The sequence below is a fragment of the Numida meleagris genome, chromosome 12 (assembly GCF_002078875.1).
Source record: "Numida meleagris isolate 19003 breed g44 Domestic line chromosome 12, NumMel1.0, whole genome shotgun sequence".
Lineage (NCBI taxonomy): Eukaryota > Metazoa > Chordata > Aves > Galliformes > Numididae > Numida > Numida meleagris.
Window position 1 is genome coordinate 13075334 of NC_034420.1, and position 17210 is coordinate 13092543.

At 43.5% G+C, this 17210-nt stretch overlaps 1 protein-coding gene across 3 annotated transcripts; it reads right to left on the reverse strand.

Annotated features, from left to right (window-relative positions):
- On the reverse strand, window positions 971-14422 carry RUFY1 (RUN and FYVE domain containing 1). Of its 3 annotated transcripts, none has more exons than XM_021410856.1 (18): window positions 14127-14422; window positions 11189-11362; window positions 10781-10898; window positions 10045-10146; window positions 9608-9731; window positions 8955-9013; window positions 8373-8438; window positions 7778-7847; window positions 6869-6970; window positions 6500-6616; window positions 5707-5874; window positions 4632-4729; window positions 4057-4176; window positions 3390-3519; window positions 2927-3021; window positions 2474-2522; window positions 2200-2277; window positions 971-1669 (listed from the first exon to the last, which is right to left on the reverse strand). In XM_021410856.1, the coding sequence occupies exons 1-18, from the start codon at window positions 14395-14397 to the stop codon at window positions 1526-1528; spliced, it is 2085 nt and encodes a 694-aa protein (XP_021266531.1). In that variant the 5' UTR covers window positions 14398-14422; the 3' UTR covers window positions 971-1525. The 3 variants fall into 3 exon arrangements, with proteins under 3 accessions (XP_021266531.1, XP_021266532.1, XP_021266533.1); XM_021410857.1 differs by having other exon boundaries at window positions 1526-1669; window positions 14176-14308; XM_021410858.1 differs by lacking the exon at window positions 14127-14422 and adding an exon at window positions 11510-14046 and having other exon boundaries at window positions 1526-1669.

Here is a 17210-nt window from a genome sequence, read left to right on the forward strand (position 1 = left end):
GCTTTGTAGTCGATGATCGTGCTGCTCTGTGTCCGTCTGCCGTGAGTTACTGTGACTTTCTGGCTGGAGGAGCGCGGCCGCTGGCCTTGTGGGATATTAAAGTGACAGTTGTGTCTCAGCCAAAAGCAGAGTTAGTGAAGGAAGCTGCTGCTTGTTGGCGTGGAGGCTGTAAACTGCATTAATTTGAAACGCCACAACGCTGCACCGTGACAGAGTGTAATGTTAGCTGCCTGACGTGGTTGTGAAGTTGCAGCGAGGGCTGGGGGATAACTGTGTGTGTAGCTACAGGCATCTGTGCTTTGGAGCCAAAGTGCTGGGTCAATGACTTTGCAGCTTAGTGCAGCCATGTTTCAATAAATTCAATTTGTCAAACACCATGCTTAAAGATGTGGTTTTATGGACAGTTCAAGCCTAGTGACAGCTGAAGGTAGGGCAGCTGCTTCCATGCATTTCCTATGGTGAATTCGTCCCTTTCTAATGAGATTTCTAACCTGTGGTTGAAGGGAGAATGGCTGGGCTATCTTTGTACAGTGGTAGAAATCCAGCAGTAGATTTAAAAAGGTTTAAAGCCAGTTTTGTCTCTGCACTATAGAACTGCTTTCCATTCCCCCAAGCTGCTGCTGGTGTCAGCCTGCAGTAATGGATCTGCAGTTATGGGGTCCCATCTGTCCAGCGCTGTGTGCTCAGAGCACAGCCAACGTGAGCCTGGGGCTGCGGGGCCTAGGAAGCAGCTGCTGGGAGCAGAGTGAAGGCAGGAGAGCTGTGCTGGCAAAGCAGCTCCCCTGAAGGGCGGCCCTGCCCTGCTGCGCTCCCTTCCTGCTTCCTCTCCTGGAACCACGGAAGCTCTGTGCAGTACAGCAGTTAGTTATCATTGCAGATGTTTGTGTTTTTTAAGCCTTGGCCTTGCACCGTGCAATAAGAACACTCGTTCCCAGGGTAGGGGGCTTTTAAGAAATCAGAACTTCAGTGATTCTTTTTGCAAAAGACTTTATTGTGCAGCTACCACACTGTGTTCACAGCTACTTTCAGAACAAGTGTAAGTTGTACTTTTTCACTCTGAATTATAGAGAAGGCACATTCATTGACGCTCATAAAGCTCTTTCCATAGACAGTTGGTAAGTGAACATTCCTTCTCTTAGCTCAAATACAGAACTGTACGTTAGCTAGGTAACAGGAATGCCTACGGTGAGGATACAGAGGAACTGAAGTTAATGTGCAGAAAAATTAACTCCTAGAGGGATCGAGTAACTAGAAATCCCATATACAAATATTAATACAAATCCCTTGTGTATAAAAAAAATCAAAATGGATTTGCATTTTAGTTTCAAATAGAACTTGAATGGAAATTAGGTAATACAACTTCAGTTATTCCACTTGCATTACCACTACCATACTTTCATACTGACCTGTCCCCATCATGGAAAATACAAGAGCAGACGCTGCTGCAAAGGAGGTGCCTGGGGTTCAGCATTAATGATGGCTACTTGTCCAAAGCTAGGTTGGTCCCTTCGACGTTACCAAAGGCTTAGGAGGAGTTAGATGAACACCGCTGAAGTAATAAAGTGTGACAAGTATCACAAACACGGACGGGTTTAGGATACGATGGCAGTGCGAGTTCATTGCTGGAGCAAGTGTTGCAGAAGATGTCCCCACAGTTTCTGCAGTGATGCTACAAACAGAGAGCTTAAGTAAGAACAACTGCCTGCACATGAAGCGCACTGGGGAGGTACGACATAAGGCTTTGGAGGCTGCTAATCTCAAGTTCTGTAAGCCCACCCCTTACAGCACCATTTCCTCCTGGGCAGAGAGCTCAATACAAAGCAGCACGGCCCATTCACAGCACAGCTTCCCTCAGCTGCACTCGGCCCTGCCTGAGCCAGCGCAGGCTGGGGGAGCTGTGGCCGCATCACGGTGCAGGCAGGCCCTGCCCCATTCCCTGCAGGCACACGGAGCTGTCCCAGCTGTGCAGCAGGTCCCCAGCCCCTGTGACTGGAAGGCACCAGCGTGGCCTGGCAGCATCCAGACCTCACACCCCTGAACTCAGCAGGGAATGGGGACAAATCACAGCGCAGGAGAACACAACCCACAGCAGTCTCCTACCAAGGAAAGTGCCCAAGCAGAACACAGCTGTCCAGCAAACTATACAACAGCACAACTTCTGTTTCCTGAGAGAAAAACTAATCCAGTGAACAGCAGTACCTTTCTTCGTGAGATAGAGAATTCCTTTTCACATTGCTTGCAGTGTGTTGCTTCATCATCTTTCAGCCAGGTATGACCCTAAGAAATTGGAACAAAACCTCACATTAGACACAAGTAAATTCATATGGCTCAGAAGCAATTTATCCACATTGTTTTTCCAAAAGCCATCTTTTTAAAGAAGGATAAAATAAATCGGGAGTTAACTGTGGGGAACTCTGAAGGCGTTAAGAGAAATGCATGTTTAAGTCAAAATACCTACAAAATTATAGAGTACCTTTAGTGCTTTATTTACTTCTTTAATGTCTTCCATCTTCAACTTAGATCTGGGGAAAAAAAAGAAGCAATTATTCCCTCTGCATGGCTTTACATGTTGTAGTGTTCAGTTTTACCTGCCATTCCCGTCCCACTATTCTTCAGTCAGCTCACTGTTACCACTCAGAATCACCAGGAAATATTGCCATGCTGGGCTGTGCCCTCTTTTCAGTATAGTCAGAAGCAGTGCGGAAATAGCAGAGTTCCACTTTATGAACTAAGCATGTGCTGTATTGTTTCTTATCCTGCCAGTTTACTCACGCAAAGATAGCTGCTTAGCTTTGCCCTATGTAGCAACTGCCTCCTAAAATTCTCACATCTACTTATTTTACAAGTGGATGCATTTTAAACTTCTATTAGTTTGATGCTCTGTCCTCCAAGTTCTGCCACCCCCAGTTCAACTCCTAGAACTCACTGGCTGAGATGAAGTCCCATTTCTTGAAGAGCTTGCTCCTGTTCCTCACACACTTTCTCTAGCTGCTGCTTCTCATCTTGCAATTTTCTCAGTTCCTGTAAAATCAAACACAAAAATCAAGTTTCTGTGCTAAGTCTGATCTGCGACGCAGTCTATCCACAATACCAAAGCGATTCACAAGCAGAAGCTGCTTTACAAAGCTCCCTATTTCTAAGGGTTCATTTTGAGTGTTAGATGGGGGAACTACCCATGCGTTTCTGTAGCACAAACGATGAAGTCATTTCACCGTATTTACCAGAAAAAAAAGAAGATTTTCAGGCTTTCACCATCCTTGAGCACAGCCAGAATGCAGCAGTCCTATGCCTTATGGAACACACACCCAACCCATTCGTTCTCAATGCTTGAAGATACATTTCAAGTCAGCTTTAATTCTGAACACTGGGCATGTCTGCACTATGTGTACCTTTTTCAGTCCTTCCATTTGTTCCAATTCTGTTTTAAGCAGAGAGGTGGCATCCTTCTCTTGGTGTAGTTCTCTTTGCAAAGTTTGTCTCTGTTCCTTTTCAGATTTTAATTCCTTTTCCAGAGATGAGCTATTTAAAAATAAAAATAATTGATTCAGAGGAACTCTACCGCAGAAAAACATCTTATGGCATTTAAGGATATCAACAATACGAGAAGAAAACTCATCCTAAAGAGGACAAAACCTACTTCAGTACTTTGTCAAAGGAAAGAACAGAGATGTTATGGCAGCAGACAGAAAAAACAACATACCAGTAGAGATCACAGAAAGCAAGCAGCAAAACTGGTGAATAGCTAGAAGGAAAAAAAAAAAGCAACAAAACATTTTCTCCACAAATACATATTTGACTACTTGTGTTTCAATAGCCACGTTTGAAATGACACTCTGCCCTGGAGTGCAAACAGCAAAAGAAAACTTTGTGTATTATGAGCTGAAGAGGATAAGAACACCAATCCCAGCCCCCCTTCAAGAAATCCCAGTTCCTGTGGGCGACAAACACTAATCTGCTAAGCCTACAAGACTGAGCACTGAGAGCACTGAAAGCACTGAAATGGAAGAAATGAAGGGGAAAAAAATGGAGAACTGATGAGAAGAAACACCATTTTACCATTTGCTATCCAGCTGGGACATTTGGTGCCGACAAGTGTCAAGCCTGCTGGCGAGCTCTTGCTTCATCTTGTTGCATCTTTCTTCTGCAGCTTGCCTTGCCTTTTCTGCATGCTGCAATCTGCAAAGTAAGGAACATGCATACTTGCTGACAACTCACATTCTCCTCGTCTATTCACTGTCATTTTGTTTCATATTTTTCACGTAGATCTTTACAGAAAGCTAGAACTGAAGATACTAGTGGAGAAAAAATAAGTTCTAGAAAGCAACTGTTTCTGTAAAACTCAAACATCACACCTGCTCTTAAACTAATGTCAACACATTTTTTAAACAGTCTGCCTACAGTAAGAGCTATGATTTTCAGATGAGGCAACTATGTGCATGTTCGCTTGGGAACAGGGAACAGATAAACACAGAGCATGGTAATAGGGAGAAAGAAAAGAGTATGCTGGTATGCATGCCCAAGTATCTGTAGGAGACATTTGAGAGTGTTGTGCTGAGAAACAGAAAGCCATTTTATGCTGGTCTCTGTCAGAACCCTTCTACTGGCCGGTGGTGTTGACTTGTAATTATTACCTCTCTTCCATTTGTTTCATAGAAGACATCATCTCATTCGTTTTTCCTTCAAAAGAAGAAATCACTTCTGCTTTCTGTTGTAAAGAACACTCTGCATTCTGCAGGAAGAAAGGAAAAAACATATCACAGATAATGCATTCTGGTTTTCTGAAGGTCGGTCAGTCAGCCACTAGATAAAGCCTGCTCAGCTTGTGACAAACCGTGCCTGGGTCTGAGTGCAATGTACAAACAGAATGCTGATAATGCCAGCAGACACTCCTCAGCTGCTCTGCTACGAGTTCAGAACAAAAAACTTTATTACAATTAAATTTAAGCTTAAGAGAGTCTGAAAAAGGAAATTGTCACGTTATATTCTAATGATATCAATTATGTTACTATTGTGATTTGAATGCAAAAACAGGATTTAAAGGGCACTGTATAGCAGGGAATTAAAAAAAAAACCCACAAAAAACCACCAACAAAAAAACCTGAGCTTTCTATTGGTTTTGCTAGGCTTGCTGGTTTTTATGGTAAGCAATGTTAAATGTGGTGCAGCTGAAGGGCAGGATGACACCAACAAAAGCAGCAGGGCAGTTCTTGGCTGCACTGAGCAACTATGTTTTTTAAAACCTGCTCTTTTGGTGGTTAGAACAAAGACCATCAAAACCACCTTCATCCCTGCCACAGCTCTGTGTTTCTCCATAACTCAGCATTTCCTGGATGATCCTATGCACACTGCACAGTGCACTCAAGGAAAATGCCTTTCTTTCCAAAAACACCCAACCCCATATCGCCCTGCAGGCGTTCAAGGCCAGACTGGATGTGGCTCTGGGCAGCCTGGTCTGGTTGTTGGCGACCCTGCACTCAGCAGGGGGGTTGAAACTCAATGATCTTTGAGGTCCTTTTCAACCCAGGCCATTCTATGATTCTATGATATTAATAATAAAACATAGCTAAAAAAAACCCCAAACCCTTCTAAAATAGATACTCCTAATAAATGGATGCATCTGTTACTGCAGATGCACACTGTGTCCGTGTGCATTATCATCAAGGCCACCACTGCAGCTGCTCTTTCTATTCTCTGCTATGCACATACCTGAGATTTGTGAAACATCTGCAAGTTAATTGCTTTCACTTCTTCTAGCTGTTGACGAAGCGCAACCAAGGTGTCTTGTTTCTCATGAGTATCTTTTTCCAGTAGTTTCATGGCTATTTCCATTTCAGTTTTCATTCCAATCTGTAGCTCCAACTCTTTCTCTAGTTCCTTACAAAGAGATTTCCTAGTTACTGCTACGTAGTCACGCCAGGGATAAGTATTTCCAAAACCCACATAAAAGCAGACAGAAACTGCGTTACTCTCTCAAGGACAAACCAACAATTTTACAGAGAAGTCAGGTCTCAAATAATACAGTAAGTTAGCACGAGCAAAAGGCTATCTCAGCTCTCCAGATCATGCCAGCAGATCTGTGTTCTTGCCCTATGTCATAGAGCTTGGTGTGTGTCTCAGCTGTCCAATCTCCTGCAGGCTGAAGATGGTCTGACACAGCAACACAAGGTTCAGCAAGCCTTGGCACTCGTTTCACCAGTCACTGCTTAGCAGTCAGTGTGAAAGTGACCGCAGGCACTCGTAAGGACAGCTGCCTTTCTCTGCGTTCTTATCTTAAGTCTCTGCTCTAACAATGCTGGTACATTGTTAAACAGGAAAAGGCCCACATCTCCAGTTCTGCACTGACACCGTGAAGGCCCTATGAGCAGCATCTTCCTTCCAAATCCATCACGGATTCTGACTAGTTTTGAGAAGTGCACAGCATACATCATATGCTTGTAATTCTAGCTCAGAGCAGGCAGTCCTGGACCTACAGAGTAAAACAAAAGCTAAGTTTCCTTACCAGCCTGATTTTTTTTTCTTCTTTCAACTGCTTCCAGACATCACTGTACATTTCATCCAGACCCTGCCGGGACTGCCGGTAAGTATCCACTTCTACCTTTGTATCCTCTTTTGTTACCTAGAGAAAACAATTGCAAAAGCCACATGAGACCACAAAGCTACAATTTAGCCATAAATGAGAAATACTGTTTCACTGAAGGATTTGTGCTATTTCGAGCAAAATCCTATTATTTTACAATTTAAAAAGTAGTGGACATAAATAGTGATCTACAGTAGCGCGTTAAACTGTGCTCCCTAGCATTCCAATTCACAGCTGTTTCAAGAGAGCTGGCTTATTTTAAGGATCCTCATCTTCAAATCACTCTCCTACCTCAACACTTTTTTCACTCCGTTCACGAATCAATTCATTCTGTTGTTTTAACTGCTGCTGCTCTTCCTGAAGTGATCCAATCCGGTCAGTTGCTGCTGCGAGCTACAGAAAGAACACATCTACATTTTATCACTGCACAACACAAAACATCAGAAGAAACCTGGAAGTCTGCAGCTCGTTTCTCTCTTGGCCCCTTCATTCTCCCAAGAAGATGCCAGGCCATTTTGCAGCCACACTCACTGTACGCCCTCAAGCATTTACTAGCACGGCTCCTGCTTCATGCCTTCATCACTTATTTTTGAGTACTTGCTGTGCAAAGCAATGTGTCACAGTGTAAAAGGCCAAACACAACCCCAGCTCTGTGACGTGTGGCATTCCTCCTGCTATGAACTACAAGGCACATGGCAAGCCACAGAACTGTTGGAACTTTGTGGCATTTTCAAGGAGAGATTTCCCCAAAGGTATTGGATGTTCTACTACATGACTACAGTCTGAACTAATGTAATACATGTAATAAGAACAGTAAGAACAGCCATCACCTGAAAACAAATACCAACCAAGCAAAAAAATCCCTTCAGCCTTCATCACGTGTACTGATGGCTTGTATTGTTCCCAACTAGGAAAGATTTCCAAACTGAACTGTTATTCTTTTATTTTTATCTGATTTCCATCCTAACTCACACGAGAGATGCATATAAAAGTGCGTGAGCAGAAAGAAGAGAGACAAATGGTGTTCATGAGTGGTATGATTAATTTTGGGTGGAGACATCACTGCAAGAAAAAGACCTTGATTGAGGAAATCCTCCATACTTCACTATTACCAACTCGGTCTAAGTCTGTGGTGAATTCTTTTGGTGTTTTGTCTCTGACAGAAGAAAACTAAGAAACACTTCACAGCCGGACACAAACCTCCTCCTGCAGCTTTGAGTTTGTCTTTTCTAAGCAGTCTATTTTGTTTTGAAGATCTGTGACTGTGCAACTGCATCAAGAAAAAAAAAAACAATACATGAAAACAATACAAGTGCCAATGTTCAACATGTATTCCTGTCTACGACCATACTTTTACCATCCGGTATTTGCTAACAATGAAATACTTCATTATGACAGCAGTTTTGGCTTAGCTTTTAGTCTTAACACCTCTTTGATACTCCAGAGGTAAAGTGAAGCCAGCTACTAGCACTGAGCAGCTGTATAAGAACACATCTCCATCTAAAGGATGACCTTTGAGATGCTTCTTCAAGAGGGAACTATCACAAATCCACCTCCAAAATCTTCTGTTGGCCATTAGTAAGTCTCAAAACAGTCAACTATTAATACAGAACTTGTTTTCTGCTAGCATCTGCCATGACAAGAGTAAGATTACAAAAAGAAGCCAAGTTTTTGACAAAGAATCAGAAAAGATATTTCATCATCAGACAAAAAGTCTGCAAGAATGACAGCAAAGACATTTAAAGCTATAAGGGAGAAGTGACTGCTTGTACATTAGAACAGGAGAAAATCCTACCTTAGATGCCGGTTCAGCTCTTCTACATAATGCTTCTGGTCAAGGACAGCAGTAATCCCTCCATCTCTAATGGTAAAGCAAGAATTTATTGACTGAGAAGAAACTTATCTTCATTTGAAAGTGTTAATTTGTACGAAGGTTTTCAGCACAGACTTGTAAATCTTTTCTCTTTTTGTTATAGAAATACTGGTGTTTGAGCAAGGTCGGGAAACAGTAACATCATCACTTAACACTTCCAGCAAAAAATACTTCTGTTTTCCATAACTAATCTCTCCCACAGAAACAGCTCCTTAACTGAGCGTATTTCTGAAACGGTGCAGACTGTGTCTCCTAAAAATGTCCACATTTTGAGCGTTATTAATTTGGTGCTGGCCCAGCACATTGTTAAAATTGCCATGGGATCAACTTTTGTTGCACTTTTGTTTAGCTAGTAAATCTATTTAGGATTCTCTTTTTTCATTTAAAAGGGAGTTTGATGTCTCTAGCACTGATGTGCTCTTACACATCGTCTGATGGGCTTGTTCTTAAAAAAAACAGAAACGAAACCCAAACGATTTAGGATCACGAATTCACCATACATACTGTTTGCCATCACTATCTTGAGTTTCCTTAAGGTACAAAGAAAAGTCAATCACTCCAACCTGGAAAACATATTTAAGAAATTAACAAGCTTTCACAATGCAATTCCGAATAGCAGAAGGCATTGCTTTATATCTGGAGAAAAAGTAAAAATCTAAAAGATAAGATTTGGAAAGACAGATAACGCCTACATCCTTCACAATCAAAGCAAACTTCCAAGCCAGTATTTGTCAGCATCAAAACAACCACATTCAGTGCACTCAGTTTCCCCAAAGTTGTTATTTTTGACAGCATTTCCATAAACTGCTACTGAAGGAGATGGATACTTTTGTACTCGTCAGTGTGGGAAACATGACAAGCTTCTATATGGGACATTCCTGCCACTCTCCCTCCCCCTAACCTAAGGAAAACCACTACTCGCCCTCAAAACAAAAGACCCTTGTATGTCCTTAGCTGACTGATCTTGACGTATCTCACGTATTTAGCTCCGTTCATCCAATGTTTTGTTTCTTACACAAGGCATTCAAATGTTCACTTATGGAAGCAATGTCAATCCCTATCTACATAACAGATTCAAGAATTCTAGGCTCATCTCTGAAGTGCTTACTTCTACTCAAGCATTTTAAGGACTGATCATATTTAAACTTGATCTTCACCTGGGAATCCAAGTCTTCTCCTTTCAAGCAAAGGTTGGCATCAATAACATTCAGTCCAACTAAGAGACCCACAATGACTGCTCCCTCCTCCTCCATCATCAATGCATCAGGCTCGTAAAATTCACTGGAAGAAATATGAGAAGGCATCACTGAACATCATAATTACAATGGTACCTCTATTACTGAAATAATTTACATAGTAATGTTGTGCTTATGAAGCTCAGCTGATCAGCCCCCCCGCATTAACGTACTGCACAAGGCAGAAGACACAAAACACTCACAGAAAATTCTCCTGACTGTAAGTTCACTGCAAGAACAATGAACAACTTGCTCCCTTGCATATTGCAAGAACAAGCTCAAAGTTAAATGGGTCAATTAATGACCTTTTACTACAGCAATGCAAGGGTTCTGTGAATGCAAGGTCCTTGTATTTTTACCTTAAGAGATGTTTATGGTCCAAAAGCACTTTAAGATAATCTGCCAGTTTCTTCTGCATGAGTGCCAGATAAAGCCAAGCCCTTCCTCTTCCTACAGCAGTCCTAAAATGAAACATTACAGGTTTTGGTAAAGCCAAAATGTTTAAGTAGATCTGTGCAACTGAAAATTCTCTCTCTACAAAGGGAGATGAAGGCACTTATTTACTAAATTAGTTAAATCCCAAAGGAAATAATCTTGGGGTCAGAGCAGAGCAGCATTTGAGTACGTTCTGTTGCTTCAGTGTCAGGAAAGCGTATTGTAAAATCTTCCTAAATCAGAAAACCCTACATATTTTCAGCTAACACCCAAACCCAACTATTCGCGCATTCTAGGACTAAAACTAGTCTCTTCATTATCCCAAGGCCTCAAATGAAATACATACAGGCACAAAGTTGGACAAAGCCATAAAAGTGGAGGAAACAAGGGGAAAGAAAACAGCTGTGAAGACCCTACATTCATCTTTAGCGAGCTTACAGAAGTTTTGCTACGCCATTTTTAAATGTGCCCGCACTGCCTGAAGCAGAAACACAGAATATTTTGAGACGGCCTCCTTATCTCCAGGAGCAGTCAATGCCTCCTACATACTGTGTTTTTCTCTTTAGAACGAGATCTCATTAATGAAGCTAAGGAACTGCCTGAAGGATTGCACTTCCCAGCAGGGTAAGTGAAACGCATAATCCCCAACACAGAACTTACTTCAGCTCTGGCAGATTTTTAACGCTAGTTGCTATATCTGATGCTTCAGGACAAAGCTTTTCCACTAGCTCCAAAGGACCAAAGAATGATTTGTTCTGTCCAATAAAGGTCTTCTTCACTACAGGGAGCACACAGAGAAGTTTGCGATGAGAAGTGACAGGCTTCCACCTCCCATTCCACAACCACAAATCTTTGTCTCCACCTTACAGCAACACATCAACAGACACGGACAGCTAAGGAGGCACACGGTGTCCAGAGGGCAAACACAGTGACACGGGAATTCAGACCAGCACCATCCGCAGCGCACAGCTGACATTAACACCACACACACGTCCCACCGGACACGGCCAAGCACAAGCAGACGTGACTATCCGCCTCCCCGCAGCACACAGCCGGAGCAGAGCCCACCTTTCAGGCCGTGCTTGAGGCAGTGCTCCAGCACCACGAAGAACTGCTGCAGAGGAGGGAAGTCGGAGTCCAGGGTGCGGCCCAGGCTCAGGGCCGACTGGATCAGGGTTTTGATGCTCAGCTTCATCATGTTCATGAGGTTGGCGCGCTCCTCCATGGCGTGGTACCGCGCAGCTGGGCGGCGGGGAGGACAAAAACAGAAAAGCGGATTTTAGAAACGCGCTCCTGCCGCCCCCCAACAGCGCTGCGCAGCGCACCGCCCCCCGCGGCCCGGCCCCACCCGGGGGCGCCTGAGGCCAGGCCCCTCCGCGCCTGCGTTACCATGGCAACAGCGCCCCCCCAACAATCCCGATCTCTCGCGAGATTGAGCGAGGTTCGCGCGGACCGCGCGCCGGGCCGGGCGCCATTTTAGAAATAATTCGCGCCGCGAGCGGGGCGCCTTGCGCGCGCACAGCGCCTCCTCCGTGGGGGCGGGAAGCGCTCCTCGTAACCTGAACGCGGGGCGAGGCGAAAAGAAGGCAAAACCCACCGCCAACAAAAACAAACTCACAACAACCAGCCAAAACCCTCAAAACCCAGACAGGGAGCTACCGCTTCAGTCAACACAGGCCCTGATGGAGGCGGCCGACAGCAGGCCTAGGGGCGATTACGTGACCTCTGAGCCAACCACACCGCGTTAAGAGAAGCCTGCTGCCATCTGCTTTGGAAGCGGCCGTGCTCCCTGCGGAAATGGAAGTTACAGACAACCAAGTCTAAGAGGTATAACCCCCGTGTCCATCACATGGAAGAGGGTTAGGACTATTAGCGACACCACACAGAAGTCTATTTGGGTAGTAATTTTCGTTATCATCTTCTTGTGCACAGAACGGTAATGTAGGATTAAAATTGAGCATAACTTTTCCCTGTGAGAACAGTGTAAACAAAGTTATCCTAATCAAATTGATTCCAGTAACCACAGCACACTAAGTCCTGTCCTCCCAGCAGCCTGGCTCTGTCAGTACCAAAGTCACTCATAATGTCTGAGACTGAGGATTACAAGGGCTGTAATATTTTGGATTTTAGTGTCAGGTTAGACATTAAGAATAGAAAAAAAAATCTGACTAGAAACAGGAAATCTGTGGCTTTGTTTAGATATTGAGGTGTTCAGTAGTAACTCATATTGTTATGCTGTTTCCTGAACTTGAACTTTTACTTATCAGGGATATTTCACTCGTAAGCTTTTCTGAAAAGATACATATAGACTATATTAGCCACAAGCCTTAAGAAATGAATACTATGAATGAAATGAAAGGATTTGAATTCAGTTTAAGTAATAATTCAAACAATTGTTTAGTCTGTTGGAAATTTACAGTCACGTACACCTTTTGCAAAACTACGTACAAGTTGGTACATGCAAAGTAGCCAGGTGTTAGGCAAATTATCTAAGTCAGCCCTCAAAGATCAGAAACTGAATGACATAAGCGTAAAAGATCCCAGATGTTATGCTGCAATCTTTAAAAACACGTTCTCACAGTGTGTTACTCAGTACAACTGATTTTTTTTTTTAACATCACTTTGAAGCTCCACGCTTTGTTTACCATACACTGTTCCGCACACCTTGAGGTAGGAAAATAGCATGAAGAAAAGGTGACAGTTCTCCATCTTTTGGTCTTTAAGACAGTCTTTCTTGATTTGCGTTCTTTAAATTTGCATCTCCTGCCTTCTCAGCCAGGCAGAACAGTTTCTTCAATGGCAGAAAATGGGTTTATGATGTGCCTTCCCCTCCTCTGTCCAGCTGACTGCATAGTGTGCAGCAGAATTTACGTGTGATCATCAGATCTGAAGTAGGGGGAGGTTATAAAATCCACACAAAGAGATGGCAGCAGGGAGCAAGTTGGTACTTTTCCACAAGTAGTCTTGCAGGCCTCAGGTTATTTCTTAAGAACACCTTGTTTAAATCAGATGTATAGTGCTTGGTGAAAGTTAACAGGAAAGTGCTTTATATGGGAGGGCAGAGCAGGTATGAAATGTGAACAGACACCGAATCACCCAAGTTAAGAAGTTTGGTGTGAGTCTGTAGATGCAGAAAAAGATGAGAATCTAGGTTGTTTTCAGGACAGAGCTCAAGATTAATCCTGACTATACAACACACACAAAAAATATTCCATCAACAGTAACTTATTTCACCATGCAGTTACGATTCATCCCCAGAGAAACGCAGCTTGAGTACGTAATATTGGAAACAAAAAGATCAGGACCAGGTAGCATAACCAAGCTCCACTGCCCTAAAGCCATGAGCCTCTAGCTTGGGAGCCTGTAGTACAAGTCTAATGTGCTCACTCATTACTCTTGCACTTAAATGGGTTTGTTTCTGTATTCTGAATATTACCGAGATTTAATTTCCATAACGATCCCACTTAATTCAGTCTTAAGAGAGCTCTTCCATACAACCCTATAGTTACTACGCCCACGAATGCAGTGTTTGATAAAGCAAGCTATGATTAAATGAGACGTTTTTGAGCGCAGTTAAAAATTAGTTTGTAACCAATCCGTTTCTTAGTCCAGCTGCCTGCTTTCTGACATGGAGGCTGTGCAGGAAGCAGTGCAGCTCCCTGCCAGGAAGGCACCCTGCTGCGGGCGGGCTGCTGCTCAGGGCAACTCCCAGCAGAAAGGGAATCAAGAAAAGCCACGTGCACAACAGATGAAAGCACATCTGAGCATGCTGACAAGAGCTACAAGAGCTTAGGATTCTTCTGGCTATGTTTTGTTAACTTCTCCACCTGTGTTGCTTGCATGCTCTTGCTTAAAGAAACAAGTGCAGCGTTAGGTTAAAAAAAAACCACCAAAACACCCTAAATTCAAAGTAATAATAAAGCATCGCACTAATTAACGCCACTTACGGGAGCTAAACTTATTTGTGCCGCATAAAAGCAAGTTTACTAAATAGACATAACCATACTTGTTTTTGCTGTGCTGTCATTGCTGACTGCTTTGGATATGAGTCCTACCGAAGCCGCAGACTTCAGAGCGCTGCCATAGCTCAGCGCCAGGTTTTCGGAGGCTTTCTTTGCCAGCGACAAGATGGGAGCGGACCACCTCGTTTCTTCCGCCGCCTTCTCTTTTTCCACGTTTTTCAGCTCGGCCGCGTCGGGCACCTGCTTTTTGTCAATGATCTCAAAGTCTTCCTTCATTCCCGCAGCAGCGGGCGCGCACCGCTCCCCGTCAGCCATCTTGGCTGTGTCACATGACTCCGCTGACGGGCACTCCAGCCGGCAGCGCTCGGCCCGCCTCGTCCCGCCCGCCTCAGCCCGCGGGTCGGGGCTGGGCCCTGGGGCTGCCCGCAGAGCGCGGGCCGGGCTCGTATCCCCTGCAGGGCTGGAGCAGGCCGCTGGCAGCGCCCAGCTGAAGGCTTCTGGGGGAGAGGGGCCGGGCATCGAAAGCTGAGCGGAAGTTTTCTTCTTAAGCGAGTTTGAAAATAAGAAAAAAACCCCTACACTATACATTTTCTTTCCTCGTGTTCTGTGTTCCCAAACGTTATTTTCAAATATGTATGTATATAGTATCTTTTGAAATGCCAGATTTTTGTGGTATTCTGAACACTGAAACACATCTTTATGACTTTTATTCCTATATAGATGTACACACTATAACTGAAGCCATCCTAGCTTGATTCAAGTGGTGAGTAGGAATGACAGCTCGCGCTTGTGACAAGTGCGTGCTCCGTCACTGCCGTTACAAAGCAGCTGTGCACAGTCAGGCTATTCATTAACGTGTTTGGGCTGTGCTTGGTAGAAGAGATTTATCACGAAGGGGAACGGAAATGGCCCTGATACGAACATTCAGCCTTAGTGAGTGTCCCAAATCTTGGTGGTTTACCATCTAATTTTTTCCTTCCAGAAACTGAATGTACCCAAGTTTTATTGCTCATTTCGCTGTGAGGCAGATAGAGAAATCACTTACTCAGTCGCATGATAATTGTGTATTAACTTTTCTGCTTCACGAGTTTCTTTGTTGAATTCCCCCTTAAGAAAAAAGAGAAGGGGAGAGGGAATAGGAAAGTTGGAGACCATCACAGCAAAACAGATCTTTATGTCTGTATCTTATTTATCCTCCCACTTTGAGCTATTTTAAGATTGATTCTGCCTTCTTGGCTTCTCAGATACTGGAAGTTTAACAGCTTCTGTTCCACAAAGCACAAGGAAGTTGGTGTATTTTTGTTGAGAATTCAGAGCTCAGCAGGCTCTTATTCACCCGTGACTCACTTGAGCTAAGTGTGGTCAGTGTGCTTTTGCTGGAAGGGTCCAGAGGCAAATTTTACTCTATCTCGTGGACTCCAGCAGTAGTTAACGGTGGGCTTATGTGACCACTGTATCCAATAGCTTCACAGGTTCTCACCTTGGTGCTGATTGTTTGACTTGAGTAAGAACTGACGTTGATTTTCTGCCTTCAGTGTCTATGCAGTATTAAGATTGAGGACAATACTGGCCAGAGGAGTAAAACAGAACTGTGAGATTTGAAATAATTTTATTATTCAATACAGCTAAAGAATAGGACATGGAAGTTTTGTGACTGAAAGTAAAAGCAAACCAAAACCCCTGTCCACCTCTCATTATGTTGCTCCAGTAATGTAATGATGCATGAGACTTCCCTGTACTGCCTTACAATTAACTTCTGTGTAAAAACAGTAAATGAAAGGTCATCTTTCTGTGTGTTACTATTAAAAAAAATTCAGTGTACATGGTGAAGAAATAGCCACAGAGGATATAGTTTACATAGAATAGAGCTTTAAGCACAGAAAGAAAAAAAAGAAGTTCATTATTTTGGTCTTGAATGAAAGACAGGCACTATGCATGACTTAACACTGTGCAATTTTAGCTCTGAAACTGGGTTCATTTTTATTTTTCACTTCTGCAGATGCTGATATTTCACCACTGTTCTTTACAGACCACTAGTCCAACTCTTGTTCTACTCTAAACTATCACCTGTTTTTTAGCAAAGAAAATGAAATAAAAGACCCGTAGCAGGAATGCAGTGAACTGGAATCTGGAATGTTGGAAAGCAGTTAAGAAAAACACACCAATTTAGCTTTTTGTTATTTAGCACATTATTTGTTGGTACTGTGAGAACGGGCAGCAAGAAGAGCTTCCCGCTAGGTGACACTACAGCACTGCTGTATTCGCGGAGCAGCATCTAACGTACAGCAAGGATGCACCGCGAGCAAACACCGTGCTGGGAGGCTGCCGGGAAACAGCGAACAGCTCTCAAGGAGTCACCTTCCCAGCAGGGCATATAAATACCAGAATATTTGTGCTGGCCTTAATCTACTGAGTGCAAATGGTTTGATAGTGGTAGGGCAAGTGGAAGAGTTTTCAGCTGAAAGGTGGGAGATTTCGATCAGGTATTAGGAGGAAATTTTTCACCCCGAGGGCGGTGAGGCACTGGAGCAGCCGTGGGTGCTCCATCCCTAGAGATGTTTCCAGGTCACCTGCAACTGTGCCTTCGGATCTGTCATGGAGGTTTGCAGGGATCTGCAGGGGTTAGGAGGCAGTGTTCCAGGCTTCAGAGTCGTTTTATGAAAAGTTGTGTAGATTTGCAAGTTCACTGGAAGCAATGTAAATGCGTGCATAGAAGTGTATTATAATGTTAGTGAATGGTAGTATGGTAAAAATGGTGGTGTTCTAGAGGAGGTTACATTTTTGCAAGGTACTGTGCAAGTCAGACAACAGACTGCTTTGCTGCTTCAGTAACAAAGGAAGAGAATTTAGACAAAGGATTTTAAGTTACCTAAAATACATTTAAGAGATGTTTCTTCTTCAATAGGAATAATAAAATATTTTTTTCACATAATATGCCGAAGAGCATTTAGATGCTGGCGTGCAGTCCCGGTGACACTGCACTTGTTCACCCGAGGGCAGAATGTGGCCCAGGCTGCTTATGGTTACCTCTTCTTCACAAACAGTAAAGATCTTACAACTAAGTCACATCTTAGATGCGGTAAACAAACTGTTGAAAGGGATCGTAGGAGGCATTGAGAAGTGTGATT